Below are 14381 nucleotides of genomic sequence, written 5' to 3' on the forward strand. Positions count from 1 at the left end.
TAAGCCTGCAGAGGAATGCTTTGCGTCTGTGATGGGCTTCGTTTTCCCATCCTCAAGGCAAGAGCAGAGAAACCTGGGGTTACCAGTACCATGTCAGTGAGGTTCTATCAGCAATGCAGAGAGGTTGGGTTGGAGGTGTGGGTGCATTGTTGCTTTTGATATTTTTGGCATCTGAGACAAGACATGGAGCCCAGCAGGCAGACAGCCATGCTTCTGTCAGTAAGCAACGTGAGAGATACTCAAGTACACACCTGTTGTTAGCTGCAGAGGTAATAATAGTTTTGTCTTACAGATTCTCACACAAGTTAGAAGTATGTCATTTGGCCCCACAGATTAAATGAATTGTCATGTAATCATGTTGTGGTTTGTTTGTTTGTTTGTTAAAATCATGAACATATCATGGGAATCGTGGACAAATTAAATGCCAAATAGTGAGTCAATGTCTGTATGGGTCACAGATTGCTGGTAGCTTCCTACCACAACAGCTCTAGCAAGTCAGTCGGAATGATAGAGTGAGCATTCACTGAAAAACTGCTATGACTATGACGTGTTTTTTCTCAAATTGTCAAATATGGCCTGAAGAACTGTAACAGACAGTGTAGTGAAGTGTTTCAGTCAGTAGGCAGCATCAGAACATGCAACATTAGGGCTAGTTCATTTGGCTGTCTATAACTGGGGTGTTATTAAGGCCAGTGAATGCAAATGCAATCCTGAAGAATGGAACTTGTGGTTTACTATGAAAATTAACTACAATAATTCATAAAATTACAAACAGGAAACTGATGGAATTGAATAGCTCCTTCAGATAACTCGCATTTTCTGAACGAGTTCTTCTATTTATTTTCTCTACAACACAGTTGAAAATCATCATATTATGTTCTTCCATAAGGTCAAGTGTGTCCATCCATGATGAACGCCAAAGAGTGACAAACCTCAAAGCCAGGCTACACTTCGCTGTCTATCTCCCAGGTGAATTTGATAGGCAGGGTCCGTATTTTTTCTTTAAGAACTTCATCAAACCTTTCATTCTGAGCCACTGTCATCATGTTTTTCCAGTCTCCAATGGTGCCTGAGGAAAGAGGCAGCAAAGGGAGGTGAGAAGAAGGCACTTATCTGAAGCTGGCCTTTCACCAGAGAGATTTACTCTCAGGAAGCCATTCCAGGCTTCCTTGGCATCTCTGTGTTGCTGGACTTTCAAGCAGGGCTTTGTGTGCTCTTTGGAGAACACTTCTCTAAATGTGAGTGCACCTCCCCCTTTAATCCCTAGGGATTTCCTCCTGCTCTGCACTTCAGAACGCTTTAGCATTGCCAAGGAGCCCAAGGGTGCCATGTATTGACCTTCAGAGCAGTTGGCTGAGGTGGCCTGTGCTCACACAATGTAGCTGGTTGTTGCCTTGAAAAGGAAGAGTAAGCATAGGTGGAGGAGACTGGCAAGAGAGCACTTTTTTCAGCCTTAAACTGTGTCTCCTGATTGAACAATGTTTGAACACCGACTGTGTTCAAATCAAATTTGCTGCCATGCCCAGATAGTAAGTCCCTTGGTGGCCTTAAATAATTGTTTTTCTCTGTTTGAGAGAGGCTTTTCTCCCCTATCTGCCAGTGAAAGCCACCTATCTGTTTAGCCAATTGCTCATAATCATACTGATACTCCAGTAAGAGAGCTGTATGTTACACCTGGTTCAGAAGTACAACCTTCAAGATCTTCTGTAATGTCCAGCAGGCCTTTTGCCACTTTTGTTATCATCAGTGAAACATGACATTTTATTATCTTTAAGGAAATGTGATAAAAACAGCAACAGAAGGGCTATAAAACAACTCTGACAGTTAATTCCATTTAATCTGAGCTCCCCTTTTGAGACTGGGGCAATCCTGATAAGTCTATAAACCCTATGTTCATTTTACACCAAGAGGAGGAATTAAGTGGTTGTTGCAGTGGATTGCTTCTGTTTTACCTTTCCGTAGAAATCTGCCCTTCCCCTTGATCGCAATGTCATCTGGCATGTTCTCGTAGTTTGCCCTGGGGTCCTTCTGCATGTTCTCAAATGTAGCCTGTCTCACAACACTTTCTATTTCCTCTTCACTCAGCTTCTTGCCTATGAAGTTGCAGATTTTCAGCACAGCACTTCTGAGATCCTGCAATAAAGTAAACTTGAAGCATCTTGATGATGTGAAAACTAAATGCATAAAGCAGTGGAATATGGGATTGTTAAGGACATCACTAAGTTTGAGTCCAAAACTGTCCATCATTTTTTACAATACCATAGTCTGGCTTCTTTGGGGAAGATGACTCTCATTATGCAGGAAGTTGATTTATGTAATAATTCTTCCTAAGGTATTGCACAAATGGGAAAAAATGACATGACGCCCTTAGAAGTCTCAATTTGTTTGTTCTCCATGAGGACTGAGTGTACTCCATGATGGATAAATCTAAAGACCTACCTGAAAATGCATTCAATATAGGAAGAAAATATCTGGAAGACGGTGATACGATGGACCTCACCTTTTTCATCTCCTCGTAGGTCAGGAAGAGTATATTGAAATCCTTTGCATGGTTGTACCAGCCTGAAACGTGGTCAAACCAGGCACTGCCAAGCACTTAAGAAGGAAAAACAAAAAATAAAAAGTGGAGTGTGAGGGAGATCTGCTATTTACAGCCATCAGCAAATTAAAACAGTAGAATTATCAGCCTTGTTCTACCACCTCTATTACTTTCAAGGACAGGACTGTATTCTTCCCTCTCTTCTGTTTCTGCATTTCCCCAAGGCTCAGAGAGGGGCTGTGCCCACAGGGGCCCAATTCAGTTGGCTTTTTGGCTTTTTAGAGCACGGATGGACACATACGATCACAGCACCTGTGTGATGCTTTTTTATGTTATGTGGCATTTGACCCCTGACTTCTCGTAATCTGCACTGAAAGTAGGGCCAAGCTCAAATGGTCACTCTGGCTTTGGTTGCAGGCTAGGACAGCTGAGGATTCTGGGTGACTGATGTTTATTACTACAATTAATCCTTGATCTGTTTGAGGCCATGCAGTAGGGTTTAGGCTCCTTAGTAAGAAAAATATCCTACCTTTTCCAGCTAAAAATCTCTCCATTAAAATGTTAAAATCCGGTATTTTCTCTAGTGTTCGGATGAATTTGGAGAAGTGATAATAAGAAACCAACACGTCCTTAGGGTTCCTGGTGACATAAATAACCTGCAGTACAACAAGACGATGGCTCTCAGAGAGATCAAAGCGCTCCATTACTCCATTACCAATATAGGCATCAGTATGCCCTTTGTGGTTGTTCTGAGCCCACTGATATCTCTTCTTGGGACAGAGTGTTAGAGTCTACACTGATACCATTCAGTAGTGCAAGGTAGACAGGTTGTAACATCCACCTTACAAAATCATTTTAACGTCCCTGTTGATTCAGCATCACATTGCTGCAGTTCTCATGAGGAAATCTACAACAATCTCTGGTAAGCCACAGTTCTGGCACGGTGTTGGTGATGTCAGAACTCTGTGAGCTCAGCTCTGGCTTTGAAAAGGCCGTGTTGTTTTCTGCATGTGAGTTGTCTCCGCTCTATACTACACCTGCATCCATGAAGAAATGACAATTCACAACAGGCTGTCCTATTCACAGTACTGATGAATAGGAAAACACTCCCTCTTTATCTACTATAATTTTGTGTGGGAGGCCTTTTCCTAGACTCATTATTTCACTGGAACTTGATCTTTTCACAAGGGTGACATCAGTCCAAGATTTTTTCCCTGGCTCATCCCACTGAGTTGCATTTCTGCACCATCCCTATTTCTAGCAGCAAGGGCTGCAAAAAAATCAAGAGGAAATTGAATAAGCAATTTCTAGACCTCCTCACTTTTGTTCAAGTCGTGATATTTGTACCAAGAAGTGCAAAACTAAAAGAAGAAAATGACAAGATTTGAACCAAATCTCTGAGGCAAATTGTCAGGGTTGGATTTAACTGAATGTTGGAAATAACTTCACTTACGTATCCCTTTTTGTTTCTCAGGTCTTTTGGAGTTAAGTAGTAAGGCAGGTGAGTGGCAAAAACTCGAGGCAAAGGAAGACTGCCATAATCCACATTTTTAATATTATATTCCACCCAGGGGATTCTGTCCAGCATCTCCATATTTTCTGTTCCATTACGATGGCCTTCATGGAGTATTAAGCTCAAAATATTCTGAGTCCACACAGTTCCTAAGAAGAAATTTTTAAAATTTGAACTTTGATTTTATCATAGTTATTGTTAAAATTGATGGCAGGGAAGATCTGATTTCTAGGCTTCTTTTCCTTTTCATGCTATTTGCACAAAGGAAAGGACAACTGAGAGAATTCAGATTAATGCAGAAAGGCAGCAAACTATTACTGCTGCCTCACCCTGTACAAGCTCAGAGAATGGAAGGCATCCGAAAGCAAAGCCTGGTTCTTAAGACCTCACCTGGGAAGGAAGGTGTTGGTTCTGGAGATTAGACTTTATGTGTGCTATAGATTTAAATCCACAGAACAAGATAAAGAAATAATTTTCAGAACCAGAGGAGCAATAACTTAGCAAGTGCCCTTCCCAAGTAATTCCCCAGCTCAGCTTAGGATGCTCAGCTTGGCTTCATCAACCTGGATGATTTTGCATGGAGATGGAGCATACCCTAGATAACTGGTCGGGAAGAAAGCGGATAGTGGAGTAGGACAGAGGGAAGAATGTAAATGGGAACAAGATGACATTGCGTGCAATTCATAAATCCAAATTGTCTTCCACCTCCTTCCTTTCTCTGGGCAGCCCATCCCTTTGCAACACAAATCTTCCACTTCCAAAGAAGTTTTCATCTCATTTTGTTAGCATTTAGACCTCTTAAATCTTTCCTCCTCATGCTGCCTCTCTGCCTGACTTGGACTGCTTCCTCCAGCCCTGCCTGACAATGAACTAGCATCACCTGGGCTCCCTGTGTTCATCTCAGTGCCTTATCATTTTGACCTGTAAGTCTTGCCTTCTTCTGAGCACACCTGCCATACTAAATACAAGAGCCACACAGATCAGCTCAGCAGGACACAAGCAGGAACCTTGTGTGTGGTTTTTCAGGCTGTGGCTATTCAGGTTTGTACCTAATGCTGCACTGCATATACTCAGAGATGGTTCGGATCTATAAAGCAATGCTAACAATCTTTGGCATGCAGTGTGAGTAAAACCAGATTTATTTCCCCATTGGAATCAATTCAATTCTTACCTGATTTTGGATAAGTAGCTATAAATATATCACTGTCCTTGATTTCAAAATTCTCCAGGGAAGCTACATACTCAGGTGTAGTATTTACAGCAAAATAAAACCCTTTGTAATTGAATAGAAACTCTTTTGATGGTTCCATCATTAATCTGTTGTCACTCATGGGTGTATAAGCTGCAACAAGAAAAATAAAGAAAAATAAGAAAATAAGAAAAAATAAAATTATAGATTTTAGTTTTGCTGTTATCTCTCAGAAAATCGAACAAAACAATACAAAAAAAATGTGTTTTGTAACAATTCACTGAAATTCAGCCTTGAAATTTTCATAAACATCAGGTTATAAAATGAAATAAAAAGGCTAATACCTTGATTGTTTATTCATATTTGTGTACATTAACTGCATCTAAAAGATGATGTAAATAATGGCACTCTCTGTAAATAATTATTTCTCAAAGTTCCTCTAGGATTTCAATGTCTAATGTTTCCTTTGGTTGTCACCTCTTCTTATCTCTTAAATAGATCTTGCTTAATTAAGCTTTCATGAACACTGTTATTACTCACCAGTTTAGGCTTACCTGCCCTTTTGCCTTCTCACCTCTAGAGCTGCACTGAACTCATGCTCGCCCTGCAGTGCCCTTTTTTGTTGAGGGGTGTGGTGGAAACAAGGAAGGGCCATGACCTTGTGTCCTTGGATGCATCCATGGGCTGCCAGGGACCTGCCTACACGAGGCACATGCACGTGGACACTGCCTATGAGACCTGTGCTCCCTTCAACCCGCAGGTTGCTGTCCCATGATGAGGCAGTGCCAAAACAGGGCAGTATTGGGCCTGCATGCAGCTCAGGTGGGCAGCCTCCTCCCATGGCATGGCCACAGGATGCACGGGCATCCCTCAGGCTGGCTCTGCAGCCAGGCTGGGCCTGCTGCTCCCCACAGCCAGCCACTTAGAAATATCAGAGTAATGACCTGGCAAAAAGGTTCAGGATAAGCTTATTTTGATATGAGTGAAGTTCTCTCACCAAGCTGGATTGAATAAATGGAGAGTCACTAATCATATCAGAAACACTGGTAGCAGTAATCCCAATCATAAAAGCAAAAACAGATTTCAAGTCAAGTTATGATAAGAAAACTGGTACCACAAAGGACATAAAAATATGGTGAATGAGTGAATAATTCTAGGGTTATGAAGGAAGAATGAAGAATTTTTAAGATACAGAACGAAGACACATTAAATACGCAGTGCACAGAAATCCTTTTTGATTTGATTCTGCCAAAATCTGAGCTTTCATATCACTTTCAGACAAAGGTTATTGAACTGGTTCTTTCTTATGGGCAGGGGATTATACTATGAGGAAATACATCAGGCAAGAAAAGCCATGCCACCTTGGCTAGGAAACATTCACAGTCTAGAGTATCTGATGGAAGAAGAAATAAGCATTCCAATACGCTCTAATCAGCCAGAAATGCATTTGAAAAGTGCTTCTGAAAATCTGCGTCCAGTTGCGGACACAAGGGCGTCCGTCTGTTCCTTTCCTACATGTATGGGGATCTGATCCTTCTGCTTTGCTCAGGGAGCGACCTCACAGGCACAACTCCAACCCCTTGCTGAGCAGTACAGAAAAATGGGTGTCAAACTCAGCTTCTGACACCAGCTGTCAGAGCCCAGCTGTATGGCCGTCCTCCCTTCGGCACTCACTCGGCTTCTTCTCTGGCCTCACTTCTCAAAACGTTTGACAGAACTGTTCCACGCACAGTTCTACTCATCTTACCAGAAGGGCAATCAGCATAGCATTGTTTAACTCACCAACACACAGCTCCAATAATGTCAGGCATCCTTACCTTCTGTCTTCTCTTCCAGGGCCCACCGAGATGTATGTTACAACTGTGAATGCGAATAGTTTGAGAGAGGCGTGAGCAGTCACGTTTCCTTTTTAACAGTCCTGTTTGGCTGTCGTTCAATATTTGCTTATCTGTAGCACAGCTAGAGATTAGAGAACTGACATAACCCCTTAGAAGGTTAAAGCACTCCAGAGAGATTTAGGAAATTATTTTAAGGCAACTTTAATTTTTCTTCCTCCAATTTATCAACAGCATTGTTGAGGAAGAGTGATAGTGAAGAGGAGCAGAAGTGACTGCAAGATTCCTTTTCATTTCTTTTTCTTTCTTTCTTTCTTTTTGTGTGTGCGTGTGTTTCTTACTCAGCTCCCACAAAATTTTTGCCCACACTTGTTATACCTGCACACTGTATGTGGCAGCAGTCTGAATGAACAGTCTGAGTGCACCACTCTATTGGAGTGCAGTGAAACCAGTCAGACCTGGCCTCAGCCAAGAGCTTCTAGGAGTGAGTTCTTTGCTTCCCCGTATACGAATGTGCCCACGTTATGTTTTTCTACAAGCACCTATAAGTGACATAAAATCTTGCCTGAGACCTTTCTCACTGAAACTTGCACACCAACCATGTTACGCAAGTAAGAAAATTTTGTCCCCCAGCCCTATGCCTTGTTTTGTGTAGAGTTACTTTTTAACGTGGATCAATTCTCCAGGTAGTCCTCGAACTTGCACAGCAGATCCATCAGGTAGGGGACAAGCCAGAATGAGGAGTAGGGCTAAATTCTTTTTTGCAACTCAGGGTAGTTTTAAGCCCAAAGATTAAGCCTGCACTGCTTTGCTTTCTGCTCCAGTCAGGCGTGCCCAGTGTTTTGTAACTGCAATTTCTAGTCAAGGAGTTTAGTATGAATGGAAGATGGCAGCTTTTGATCCTAAAGCAAGGCACAGAGATCATCCATTAGAGGTTTGAAGAGGCCCAAAGAGCAGCACCTGCTGTCTGTCACCAGATCTGTGTTCTAGCCAGGGCACCAAAAGCTTTGACTTAGGGAGAGACATAGTGTTTTCCAAGAAAAAACAAATAGACTGTAAAGCTATTTGGCCCTCACACAGATGGTGAATTGATAGAATATACAAATCTCAACAATACTGTACAATGACAGCATCAGGAAGTTATGACCTGCCCCTGATTGTCAGTAGTGTTGAATTACAGTCTATCAGCAGCTAATTGAACATAATTTCCATGCATTCAACTCTATTACCTGCTTTGGGATAAATCGTTCTGTACAGTATTAATAATTAACCTCAAGATCCAAATTCCTAACATATACTTAAACAGCAGGTGAAGTTGCACAAAGTCCAGTTTGTCGAGGAAAGAATATTTGTGGTTTATTGTATGGCTTAATGCCTATGTTTCCAGTGCTGTTCATTTCGACCGTTCGTGTTCTTCCCTTGTTGTTTCCTCTGGTACTTTCACACAACATATTCCCGTCCATACAGGCTGTGGCTTTCCTTTCAGAAATGCCTACAGCACTGGAAAACTGAGAGTCCTAAAATAAGCCTCCAAGTTTCCTGGGCAGATAACAGATAAAGACAGGCTTCCCACCAATCTACACTGTGAAATTAAAGAGAGAAGTAAATGCCTTACTTAGGCACATGGAATCTCAATGTAAGTTTTATACACCAGTACAAAATGTATTCAACAGATCATTGCAGTCACACCAAACTCACTTAAACCATTTGATCCTCATTCTTGGTACGTACATAGGAATAGATAGTAGCTCCACTAACTGTGAAAAAGGTTTGCAATACATTCCTTTCCTTTAAACAATCCTCTGGTACACCTATGCTCCATTAGTATTGCCTGTTACTGCACAAAATCCATGCCAAAGACATATGATGCCTGAGTTACTAGGGACCTTTCTCAGTAGTTGTACCTTAGTATTACCTAAGCGTGGCAATCAGTGGCATGATAATTGTCTGCTCATTCCTCTGGGATTTCTGTCAGTGGCATGCTCTTTCTCCCTCTTTCTTCCACTCCGTTGTGAGAGACAGAAAAGAGGGGCAGGATGTCAAAATGCTGTCTAACATGGAAGTGTGTATGAAGAAAAGATGTGGGATTTTATTCTGCATGCAGAAGATGGCAGATGGTGATAGCATGACTGTGGAGATTGAACCTTCTGGCCAAAATTCCACTAAATTTTCTTGTTTTAGAACAGATGGCAGCTGTTGTTTACAGTAACCTGCTTTTTACATTTCTAATTTTCTCCATTTATGGAATACCATTACACTCTTGTACACCTTTTGAATAAAAACCTTTCTTCTCCCATTTCCTCATTTGCCTTGGGACAATTTTTCACATCTTCAAATATAACCTATTCTCACTCTGATTTAATTTTAACACAGTTCTATTTTATTTCAGAGCTGCAGATTTTCTGCACAGCACCTTTGAGATCATGCAAAAGGCAGAGTTCAGAGCAGTGTCCCATCCAAATCGCATGATAATCCGTTGAGAACAGGTTTGTCAGAGCAGTTTGACATTTTATCTCTCAGTGTAATAATAAATACAAGTTCCTTGATAAAAGGAACTCATTGTCTCTGGATTAGAATAAATTAATGCAAAACCAAAACAACAACAAGAAAACATTAATATGTTATATGTTAATGTGTGCTTTTAGATTATTCTTCTCAAACTGAGACACCAGGCAGTCACCGACTGTGGGACACGTGGCTGGTGGAAGCTCAATTGGAAGGGACCTGGTTTTGCTGGTGACAGTAGCTCAGCAGGAGCCAGCAGTACACTCTGGTAGACAAGGGGCAAGCCACGTTCTTAAATGCATTAAACACAGAATAGCCAGAAGGTCAAAAAGTGGTGCTTCTCCAGCTATATTTACTGCTAGCACAGCCGCACTTTGCATACTGTGTGCAGTTCTGGCCTCCAAAATATAAAAAGGATGTAAAGGACTGTGAAAATGTCCAGAAGAAGGCAACAAGGCTGATAATGGGTCTGGAAGGCATGTCCTGTGAGAAGAGGCAGAGATTTTCCAGTGTACAGGAGGCCAAGAAGTAACCCCTCTGCTCTCTGCACTCCTTGTGAGAGGGAAATGGTGGTGCCAAGCTCTGCTCTTGAATGGCAAGATGGGAACAGCAGAAAGCTGAGCCACAGTAAGTTTAGAGTGGGTATTAGGAAACACTTTGTTACTGTAAGGGTGCCAAACACTGTAACAGGCTTGGTAGAGAGCTGGCTGATACCCCATTCTTGTCTTGTTCAAAACAACACCTTCCATAATATAATGTAAATTTTGGTTAGTCCTGAAGTCTGGCAGTTTAACTTGGTTATCCTCATAGGTCCCTTCTACCTTCTCCTCTCCTCTCCCTCTCAATCACAATTTCTGATTAACCTGATTGAAATAAATAAATTAATTAAAATGAAACATTTTTTGTAAAAAAGAAATATATATACATTTTGAATTGACAGAAAGTTTTAACATTGCTTTGAAGGAGAAATAAACATATCTTCTCTCCCCTTCCTCTGAATCTCAGTTCCTGATTAATCTGAGAGATAGTCACCTGAAGCTTTTCTGAGAGTTAGATAATGGCACATAAAAAATAAGCTGCTTCAGCACTCAGTGTGGAGTATATCTAGGAGAACATTCAGTAACCAAGTTGCATTGTGTAAGTTCACAGACATTCCTCCATTGCTTTCCTCAGCAATATACTGTGCAACTGAACACGAGTGGCCACAATATCCATAAAGGATGAACTTGTGGCCTTTACCTCTGGTTGTAGAACTGTACTGCTCTTTGTATTATCCTACTGTCTATGAGATCAAAATAGATCAAAGTCGTTTGTGGCTGTAGCAAAAATGCTGTCATGACCTGAAACAGTGATAGAGCACCTGGTAGGAAGGCAGGACCAACCCACGGGAGCTCAGGTGTATGCTCCACCAGAAGGGGTGGAGCCAGGATCCACCCCTTCCCAAACTCATTTAAGTGTTGGCAGGGGAAGAAAGGGCATCTCTTGTTGGAAGTCTCTATCTTTTTGTGGCCTTTCAAGGGTAAGTAGTTCTCTTCCTTCAATTTTTGTGTCATTTTGGTGTGGTTGCTGCATTTTAGCTCATTCTCATTTGCTGTAGCCTGACTTTGCTGTCCTGCTGTTATTGTGGTACTTTCTGTTCTATTTCAGCATTACAGTAGCATTTTTAGTAATTTCTATGGTCTGTTTCTCTACTGTTATGTAAACTGTGGTTCTCAACTGATGTTTAAGAGTTCTCCTATTGCCCTGCCCCAGCTGCAGCTCCTAGACTCAAACTGAGATATGTGAGGTGCCAGCCAGTTGACTCTATGAACTCTGGAAGCGGAGCTCTTCTCTGACACTTAGAGTACTTGTTTGAATGTAACAAATTTAATGGAATTTATTGTGAGCCTAGTATCCAGTATCCAGTGGAAAGAGGGAATTCTGTCTCACAGCATCAGTTGTTGTCCAGGCGCTGTCAGGAAATGTAGATGCAGAACCCTTGCAGATGATCAGGTGAGACTCACGCTCTTTTGCTCACTTATAAGCCCCTTTGGTACTACATAACCATCTTAATCCATCACTGTCCCTTCCTTTAAACAAAGGATGCTTCCTTACTCTTACGCACATACAGAAACAGACACTTGAGACAATCTTTTGTATCTGCAGGAGCAGTTTCAAAATTACTTTGTTTCAGTGTTGTTGGCCAGTTCAGCAGCGAGATCTGCCTGGGGGAAGCTGCCCACATCCATTTTTTCAGATAGGCCCTTTATGTCATGTCTGTTGGCAGACTGGGAATCACTTAAGTGCTGTGGGCATGCACAAGGTATGGCTCTGGTAAAGCAGGTACATCAGGGTACACAGATACCAAGTATTTGTAACTCAGACACCACAGCTCCTGCTGAAGCTGAGGAGCTCTGGCTGCTGTGAAGATGCAGAGCTCTTTAGAACAGAAAGTGAGAAGGCAGTTGGGAATGTTTTGGGATAAGGTGTCAGCTGCCAACTGGGTTCAGCACAAATTGCAAGCCTCCTGATGAATGCTTTGTATCTGGGATGGGTTTCCTTTCCCCATTGTAAAAGCACTAGCAATGAGACCTGGGGTCAGCAGCACCATGCCAATGGGGGCCCAGAGCTCTGCATCCTGCAGTTTCCATCAGCAATGCAGAGAGGTTGGGTTGGAGGTGTGCGGGCACTGTTATTTTGCATTCTGAGACGAGACATGGAGCCCAACAGGCAGACAGCCATGCTTCTGTCAGTAAGCAAGGGGAGAGGATTATAATAGTTATGTCTTTCAAATATACCATTCATGCGCAGTTTAGAGGGGTATCATTTGGCCTTACAAATTAAGTGAATTAAGGCATCAGGTAGTAGTTAATACCTTCTAATAATCCACAATAGAACTCACAGTAACATGTTTTCTCATGACAGAATTAACTGAATTGCTTGTTAAAAGGTTAGTGAAAGCGTGCAACCTTTGTAAGCCACTGAAACTGGTGTCAGTCACTCATTCCTTTGTACAGGTGGCCAGACAGCACAGCTGCTTGCCATTTCCCTGTGAGACCACTGCCTCCTGCAGGTCACACAGTGAATGATCAAGGCTGTACCTACAGATGCTACCTGTTGATGAAAGGTGTTCTGTGAATAAGGCAGAATGTTTGAGTGCAAGTACAGAGCTGTCATCTGGCGCTAGAAGGTTTCTGCTCTAAGTGAAGTGCTTCTGTCTTGGGCACAGTGTCCTTAGATAGTGCTGGTTCAGTTACTTCAGTCAGCACTGCCACAGCAGTTAACTAACAAGATGGTGTGTATTTTTAGAGTGACAGGTATGACTAATTAAAAAAAAAAAAAGAAAAAAAAAAAATCAGAAATCCCAAGAAGCTTGATGGCAGTTAAAATTGATTAGAACTGTATTTTTTTTAAAAACAACAACAACAACAACAAAAAAAACTACACATTTTTACCAGAAACTTAATTTTATGTCATCAAAGATTACAGCTTTAACTCGCACACTTGGAGCTATGGGATTTTTTAGTTGGACCGGGAAATAGGCAAAGATTCACATATTCCTATAAAATATCAATACAAAAAAAAAAAAAAGAGAGAGAGAGAAAAGGTCCCAAGACTACAAAGCTGCATCCAAAGTAACAGGGAGCTTCCACACTTGTGAATTTATAATCAAAGCCATAAGGGATGCTGTATCAGCATCCCTTTTAATGCATAAGTGCCACCACAGAACTTTGCTACCAGACTGAGTGCTTCAAAGATTTGTTAATATTAACATACTATTGCTCTGTCTCTCCTATTTTACTACACTTGACACTGCCAATAGCACAGTAGTTGAATGGGCCCTTCCTCCATTCTCCGGCTTAGGAGGGGCAGCTCCAGCCTTGTCCTTGAAGTGAGCAAAAGGAAAGCAGAATCTGGTATGACCAGGGAGGACAGATGTCTGTGATGAGTGATAGCAGCTGCAATGTGATTACAGACAGCTTCCAGGAGCAGAAAAACTTGTACTCCTTCCTACTGTTGACAGTTGTTAGATGGTTTAGTCCTCAGATTTTACTGAGTTGCTTTTTTTATTTCATTCCTACAAAAGGGGGGAGGGGAAGAAATCCAATCTAGCTGTCTTGGTTTTGGATAGAACACCGTTACTGTTCTTCCATAGGGGCTCATATATCGCTGTGTTTTGGACTTAAGTTGAAAACAATTGATAGCACGCTGGTATTTTACTTGTTGCTGAGCAGTGCTTATTATAACTCAAGGACTATTCAGCTTCTTGTGCACTCCTGCCAGCAAGGAGCTGGAGGTGCACAAGGAGCTGAGAGGATATAGAAGCATGATAGCTGGTACAAACAGCCCAAAGGGATGTCCCACTCCTGGCTGTTGGTAAGAAATAATGAAGAGTTCCTTGTCTTGCTTGGTTGTGGGTACAGCTTTTGCTTTGTCTAGTAATCCGGTTTTATCTCAAACCATGAGTTTTCCTGCTTTTACCTTTCCAATTCCCTCCCCAGGCCAGCTGTGGGGGAAGTGAGCAGGAGCAGCTGTGAGGTGCTCAACTACCTGCCTGCTGGTGATAAACCACAACACTGGTAAAGAACATTGAGAGTTAAATGCTTGTTAAGGGAGGAAAGACTTTTTTTTTTTTAAAGTTCATGCCTAACATTAGAGAGTTGCAAGGAGCTTTCAAACGACCATGTAGGCAGGACTCGCAGCATCCTTCTGGTTCTATATGTTGCGGAAGTTGCAGGCAGGTACTGTGCAAAATGAAGTCTGACAGGACAGAAGATGCCCTGGAAGCATGATTTTTTTTAAAAACCATTATCAGAGCAA

The 14381-nt window shown here is 41.8% G+C and overlaps 1 protein-coding gene and 1 long non-coding RNA gene across 3 annotated transcripts; one reads left to right on the forward strand and one right to left on the reverse strand.

The window, feature by feature from the left end:
* Nucleotides 1-815: 815 nt before the first annotated feature.
* LOC128076933 (amine sulfotransferase-like) lies at nucleotides 816-7176 on the reverse strand. Of its 2 annotated transcripts, none has more exons than XM_052675505.1 (7): nucleotides 7059-7176; nucleotides 5224-5394; nucleotides 3993-4201; nucleotides 3069-3195; nucleotides 2501-2595; nucleotides 1953-2133; nucleotides 816-1069 (listed from the first exon to the last, which is right to left on the reverse strand). In XM_052675505.1, exons 2-7 carry the CDS (start codon nucleotides 5381-5383, stop codon nucleotides 945-947), a joined length of 897 nt encoding a protein of 298 aa, XP_052531465.1. In that variant the 5' UTR covers nucleotides 5384-5394; nucleotides 7059-7176; the 3' UTR covers nucleotides 816-944. The 2 variants fall into 2 exon arrangements, with proteins under 2 accessions (XP_052531465.1, XP_052531547.1); XM_052675587.1 differs by lacking the exon at nucleotides 7059-7176 and adding an exon at nucleotides 5796-5877.
* A 3632-nt stretch (nucleotides 7177-10808) lies between these two features.
* Nucleotides 10809-12967, forward strand: LOC128077150 (uncharacterized). The gene is made up of 2 exons (XR_008204866.1): nucleotides 10809-11100; nucleotides 11727-12967. It is a non-coding gene; the product is annotated as an uncharacterized LOC128077150 (long non-coding RNA).
* Nucleotides 12968-14381: the final 1414 nt, after the last annotated feature.

Source organism: Tympanuchus pallidicinctus, unplaced genomic scaffold, assembly GCF_026119805.1.
Source record: "Tympanuchus pallidicinctus isolate F22 unplaced genomic scaffold, pur_lepc_1.0 scaffold1, whole genome shotgun sequence".
Classification (NCBI taxonomy): Eukaryota; Metazoa; Chordata; class Aves; order Galliformes; family Phasianidae; genus Tympanuchus; species Tympanuchus pallidicinctus.

Coding starts and splice junctions, on each gene's coding strand:
- LOC128076933 (XM_052675505.1), bottom strand. CDS start 5,383: ATGAGTGACAACAGATTAATGATGGAACCATCAAAAGAGTTTCTATTC. Junction 3,196..3,992: donor TGAGAAACAAAAAGGGATAC/GTAAGTGAAGTT, acceptor GTTGTACTGCAG/GTTATTTATGTCACCAGGAA. Junction 1,070..1,952: donor GGGCAGATTTCTACGGAAAG/GTAAAACAGAAG, acceptor CTCTTTCCTCAG/GCACCATTGGAGACTGGAAA.